The 6965-nt window shown below is 37.6% G+C and overlaps 1 protein-coding gene across 3 annotated transcripts in view; it reads left to right on the top strand.

Annotated features, from left to right (window-relative positions):
• Nucleotides 1-4899: 4899 nt before the first annotated feature.
• si:ch211-214e3.5 (zinc finger protein 518A) overlaps nucleotides 4900-6965 on the top strand; it is a 15322-nt gene continuing 13256 nt past the window's right edge. For 2 of the 3 annotated variants that reach the window (XM_035663665.1, XM_035663656.1), the window contains exon 1: nucleotides 4900-5247. Coding sequence is in view for 1 of the 3 variants with exons in the window: in XM_035663647.1 (XP_035519540.1) it covers nucleotides 5545-5749 (205 nt within the window). In the remaining 2 variants the exon portion in view is untranslated. The other variant, XM_035663647.1, reaches the window with a different exon arrangement.

The raw sequence follows: 6965 nt of genomic DNA, 5'->3' as shown, positions 1-6965 counted from the left end.
TTTTAGTTATTTACCAATGTGTTTTTCTGTATTATTTGCCTTTTTTAGTCATCCACTGTACAGCACTTTGGTCAGTTTATACTGTGTTTAAATGTGCTTTATAAATTAAATTTACTTACTTACTTACTTATCAGAATTAGTAATACTAACTCAGTGTTTTTGGTTAAAAAGATTATTGATTCTTTTACTTGTAATATTAATTGGCACTAACTTAGTTTTGTAAGTTACAGAAACATTCCTGATTAATAACTTTTTACTAGGTATTTTGTTTTCACAATAAACAAAATGAAATAAATAAATTCCTGATCTACTTGATCAGGAATGTTTTAAACTCAGTTGAGACAACTAGCTGGCTCAACTCACTTTTACAGTGGGTGGTCATGGGAAACCAGGATGTTATTTTGGAAAATGACATTGCTGTTATTTTTCTGCCACAAACCCATTTCCATTCACCCTCATTGTATTGTTGGGAGATGTCTCAGATCTCCAAACCTCAGCAAATCAAACCACAAACATGTCATCTGCTGCTGAGAAAGTGTGTTTTTGTGATTGGGGTGAACTGAACCTTCAAAATAATATTCTTCAGGTCTGCTTCAGTGCTCATACTGTGTGACAATATTACATTTCCATTTGGAGAGCTAGCAGGAGAATTTCTTGTTGGCGACAAATATTCTTCTGTCAGGAGGAAACAGGTGGTGCTGCTCTTTCATGTTATGGATATGGGCTGTGTTGGATGTATTTTTCTATTCACAGTATGGTCATTGTGTGGATGTTATTACAGACCTTGGACCTAAGTCCAGTATGCAAATTATACAAGTGTGATGTAGAAACTTAAAGCCACCAGTGCACATCCACTGCAGAAAAAACATATCAGACACACATAATATTCCAAGCAGAATTTTTCCATAAATATGAAGCAACCTTTTTTACTTCTCATATGAATAATAAACTCATCAGGTGAGATGCCGGCAATCAAGTACAAGTTATGCTAAGAGCCTGGGGTTACAGGGATTGTAAATCTCTGACTCAAATGCGACAGAATGAGTAATAGTCAGTGAGTAAAAGTAAGTAGGACAGCCCAGTGGTGGTAAGTACTTTACTTCATCACAGTACTGATGTACCTGTATTTTACTTGAGTACTCACATTTTATTTTGTATTTTTACCTTATTTATCTGACACCTTACTGGTTAGTGGTTAAGATTTTACATTAAACACATATGATAACTTGCAAAATGCTACACATTGTTAAAGATTAAATCAGTGGCTTCTGCACTGTTTGCCTTGTGAACCCTTATATCAAAAGCGGTGTGTGACTGCGTCTCCTTGTCATGTTTCAGATGTTTGTGAGTTGTTAGTAGTTAGTAGTTCCACCAAAGAGACATTTCACCTCTAAACTTTTCAAATGGTTTAAGTTAAATACTGTTTAACTCCAACCATTTAAGCATGATTTTTTTTTAATGAAGTATATTACACTCACATGCAGCATTTCTCCAAACTTATTACTCTGTTTTCTTCCACTAAAGCAAGTTATTACATTACCTGTCAAAACAGCTGACATACGATGAAAAAACAGATTACAATTAATCGATTACCAAAATGGTAGCCAATTAATTAATATAGTTTTGTTATGATATAAAGTCAGTTTAAAGAAAATTAGTCAGTGGAACAAACTGGAATTATACCACCAATACTTAAAATACTGCACACATTAGTCATTAAGTTATTACTTCAACAGTTAATTTTTTAGTTAGGTTTAATTTATGGGAATGAGTTCTTTTATTAAGATATGCTCTTTGGATTTACAGTGTACAATTTTTTCTTCTTTCCTCTTCCATTAATTGTCTCACGACCCCTCAGATCCATCTAGTGAAACCACGGGATAAACTAAAAAAAGTAGAAACTAATTTGTGTGCAACAGTGAACCACTCATGGAAAATCAGCTCAATAGCTTTACTACAGATCTAATGGTAACATACCTGTTAGTATTGTATTCAATTTCTGCCAATAGAGCCTCCTAAATATTACACACTGGGCCTTTTAAGTACAAAAACAGAATACTCCTTCCACCACTGTTCAACCTAATGAAAGTGAATGGATTGCATGAGTGATCCAATTTCTTTGTTTGATCAAGCAAAGACTGGACACACCCGACATAGCTAGAGCTGAATGTGACACATTGAATGTCTTTAATGGAAGAGATGGATTATTGACATGGATAGATGGTTCTGATACTGGCAGCTTTAATGTGGTTCTGGGTCCCACATCTACTCTGTATAAACTGGTATTAACAGATAACAAGTAAACAGGAAAGTAGGGCATCAGTCACACACTCCTAATCTTATTTACTTGCCTCCCTAATATTTTTTTGTCTTCATACAAAAGTGTTTATTAATTAGAAAGCCAGCAGTTCAACATGGTAGGAATTCAAGTCTACAGAGTCTATGGCCATCAACTCTCAGACACTGGTCTGTAAAAGCCCTGACACAACAAACCGACATCAAAGAACTAGTTGTGACAAAAGCCGACTGTCACCTGTGTCGCACAAGCTATAGCAGACAACCGCGAGAGGTAATCACACCTCCATACCAGTAAGTAGTGGTACTCTGCATTTGTCATTTAAAAAGAAGACTGGAAGACTGATAGTTAAGCTGAAAAACCAATCAGAGTGATTCCTCTCACTGATGGCTTCCGCCGTTGATTCAACATGCTCAGTTGGCGGGAAAAGCCACAGATGAAGGCTGACGAGTGCCAACAGTGTGGAAGACACTGCAAAAAAACTAGGGCTACAGACGCTCACAGATGGCCCAACATTGGCCGACCGTTGGCCTGGAGTCTCAGGCCTACATTGAATTTTCTCTCAAAGTCACTGTGCACAATGAATGAATAGCAAAGGAGAAAGTCAAGGCAGCTGGACTTGTCTGGATTGTCATGTGATCTCACATGACAATCCAGCTTGCCAGGCTTCAAGTTATGCGCTTATGTTCAATCACAGTGCTTGTGGCATGAGCTACTACGCAAGATTCAACTCTAGGTGTGTGTCGACGTGTGTGAGAAATTACGGTTCACTTGAAAACAACAATGGCAGCTACTTAAGAAGTTAGTGTAGATGCTGCTAGCATCAGTTATATCAGAACTGGAGAGTATTTCTTCAACGGCACGGAAGGCTTTTCTCAGTGGAAAATATGTTTTCATGCTTCAGTAAGAGTTTTACTACGTTAGATGGTTTGTTAATCTAATTGGTTGAAGTTAACCCGTTTTGATTAAGAGTAGGCTTAAAGCAAAGTTGATTTTCTGAAGGCCTTACTTAAGAAAAGGTTTCATCAAGGTAAAAAACTGCTTTGGCCTAACCCTGCAACATTTGCCACACCTTGAACTTATTGAGTCATCCACTAGAACAGTGCTTTGTCAAGTGATCTTACCTTAAACATCCACTTTTATAGAATTCAAACCAAGCACAATTATTTTTTACAAGTACACAATGTCATCATGACATTTTTCTACATTAAAAATAGATTCCACTCTTCCCTGCATTCAGGGAGGGTGCTGTTAGATATGAATTCCTTGTATACTTCTACACACTTAAACAAACACTGCCATGAGGGACATTACACAAACACACACACACACACACACACACACACACACAGAGCAGGCATACAGTTAGTAAACACACATATACAATGCCATCTTCCTTTTAACATAAAATATACACATATTGTCCTGCCTGCAATCAGAGCACATGACTGTGATGATAAACTGAGTATGAACATCACATGCGTGCTGCTGATTCTTACAAATATGAATAAGATTCACTGCATAACGTTTTACAAACAAAACAAGTAAGGCTTACAAAACAGGCTGTTTTCACTTAACATAGGCTACATTTGAGGAATCTATTCTGTCAAAATAGACTGACTGGGACAAGGGAAAGTTTATTTTATGTAAATTTTCTGAAGTTAATGGCATCGTGCTGCCAAGCTTCAATGGTGATGGCAAGAATAGCAGTATTTTGATTAAAGGGAATTAGAGATGAATCACCCTCATGAACAAATCATAAATCAATAGTAGCCCAAGTTTATGCACGATCAAAAGTCGATGAAAATACTGCCAATATTTTGAGAGACCCCCCAAAATTTCCCAAATCATGTTTTCAGGGGAGCTCATGTCTTATTAAGAGGAGCAAGCCCCCCCCCCGGCGCTCCCTGTAGTTCACACCTTGTGTTCAATTCAATGACACCTGGACAAAGTCCATCTGCTGAAGATTATGTGACTAGTACTGCTACAATATGAACATTGTGGTGAGAAATGTTTTCCCACATTCATTTTTATCCATATAGCCAATTAACTTCAATACTTTTTTATTTTATTCATAGCATTCTTTATGCATATGGTTGAACAGACTATTACAATCAATTTAATTGTCAACTCTATGATAGTGTCAAATGGATATAATGGCAGTCCATATAATGTTTAACCAAAACATAGACAAATTTACACCTTAAAATAGAAATACCCACTGTAGGCTCCTATGATACATGCTTGGAAACAATGTTACAGTGTTGGGTGACGAGGTAACAATGTATGAGCTCTATGTCCTCCATTACTGTAAGTCTGTGCTTGTGAGTGTGTATGATGTGTGTGTGTATGAGACAGAGACCGAGAGACAACGAGAGAGAGAGAGGGGGGGGAGAGAGATTAATTATAAGTATTTAGAGTGGAACAAGAAATAACTCAGTTTCGAGATCAACAAAGGCATATACCCCCAGCCTACATGTAATGCATATAAGAGGAAATGGCGTATATCCGCCATTGCTGCTTCTTCTCCCACCTAGTACACGCACACGCGCGCGCACACGCGCACACACACACACACCACACACACACACACAGGGCAACGAATGACGTAGTGCTCATGCTGCGAAAACATTGTCAGCTTCCTTCTGGACGTCCTCGTAACAATATATTTCCACTTTAGTGGAAGTTGTTTTAACTGTGTCTTCTACGAAAAAAATGTCCTTCATGGCACTAGTTTGGTATTTGACAAGCAATACATATTCATCCGCTTCTACATGAGTTTCAAGAGCACAGCAGTACCCGGATGGACTGTCATGGCCGCCGTCGCTGTGGTTCCATAGAGAGGAGAGAAGGAAGGCAAATGTTTGTGCTGTGTGTGTTTTCTACCTAAACCTCCTTTTCATAATGTCGGACGTTGACGGGACGCCGCCAGAACTTCCATCGAGTTCATAGTAAGAAATAACAGATTTTCTGTAACTTTGAATATTTTCGCGTGGGTGGGGGCTTTATTTTGGTGTAAAATAACTGGTTATTAAACTCCACAGACACTAACAGTGTCGCGAAGCGGCTCACATATTTCCCACGTACTGAGGTATAAATTGCCACAGTGCAATAAATACCACAGTGTAGTTAGTCTTTAGTCCTTTGTTGCTGTCTGTCCACAGCCTTAATTCTCCCACTAATGCAGCGTTCCCTCGCGTTTCCTAAACTTAAGCGACTATGGAGCAAGTCACTCGGAAAAAGTAAAAATGCACCGAACTCAAATGTCGAATTGTAATGTTATGGCTGAGATTGGCATTTTCGCAACATGTTGTTCTTGTCCCTGTGTTGTGGTACTGAGGCTGAGTGGAACTGCAGTTCTCAGACGATGCAACTTTTTCCCTCATCTCCAAGCTTCATTTCTATCTATCCCATCTGGACGGTGTGGGCCCAGAGTACCTGTCTGCACTGCAGGTGACTAACGTCCTGCTCTGCTTTATTACGCCACTAGCTTCATATATACAGTTTTATTAGTAATAATAAAAGCTAAGTAGGCTTTTTGTGTAGTTGAATTTGATTTTCATAGTGTATTGTGCATCGTGTTTATTAGTGGGTTGTGGCTATAAATGGTGTAAGTCAGCCTTAGTGCTTTTGTAAAGATAATGTTACCAGAAATTAAGTTTTGCTAGACGGAAGTAGCCGGTGCAGATTAGTCATAAAATCATGGCAGCCATTTTTCCCCCCAACATGGCTCCCTCGGATCCACAGGGTTGACAGCTGACAGAGACATATGGAGTTGTAGGCTGATGCAGGCTTGCTGCTGGTTTTACATGAATACTTTAAAAGTGTACTGTTGAATTGAGGGAGTGTAACCTGTTATCAACACTGTTTTAAGAGCTGGCCCTGTTGCACATTGCTTTAGTAACAGGGTCTTTACATCTGTACAGGAGCACAGGAACTATCAGGAAGAACATGTCCCTGTGTTTATTCTCAGTTAGGCCTGTCATGATAACTGCTAATATAATTTTCCAGAAATAATTGTGACAAACAATATTCCTGTAATTTTAATACCATTTTATGCCACTGATATATTGTTAAGCTCTTTCAAAGAGCAATGAGCTGTTAATTATTAAGAATATTCAGACATTGTTTTTTTTTTTTTTTTTTTGGAGACAAAATTCTTTTTCGAGTTTCTATTCATATCATTATGGATCATTTGTTGTCTAAGATATGTATACAGGGACGGACTGGAACTAAAAAACGGCCCTGGACTTTGTTGACTAGGGCCCGGCCCAAAGCAATCGGCGCGCGGAAACTCAAAACAACAACAATCAATAACGCCTGGCATGAGTGTACAATAATATATTAAGTATAAAAATACATTATAATTAAAATAATCATCCATGCTATCTTAAAATTAATTTATTACTTAAGTAATCTTAATTAATTTATGCAGTAATTAATTTACCGCCAATAATATACCACATTTTAATGAAATACACATTAAAAATGTAACTTCTGATTCAAATCTTCAAGTTTGTAAGCATTAACTAAGTTACCAAACTTTAAAAGTAAAAGCACAACATATTTCTTTAATATTAGCTACTATGCATGTGGAATTTAAGCTAAATTTAAGTTAGCTGTTTAATACTGTAATCATTATTTATTTCATTTTTGCATTGTACTGAGC

This window comes from Morone saxatilis, unplaced genomic scaffold (genome assembly GCF_004916995.1).
Source record: "Morone saxatilis isolate NCDOM2014 unplaced genomic scaffold, NCSU_SB_2.0 Contig1, whole genome shotgun sequence".
Classification (NCBI taxonomy): domain Eukaryota; kingdom Metazoa; phylum Chordata; class Actinopteri; family Moronidae; genus Morone; species Morone saxatilis.
Note: the sequence above shows the minus strand (reverse complement) of the source record. Positions and strands in the feature narration are given on the sequence as shown.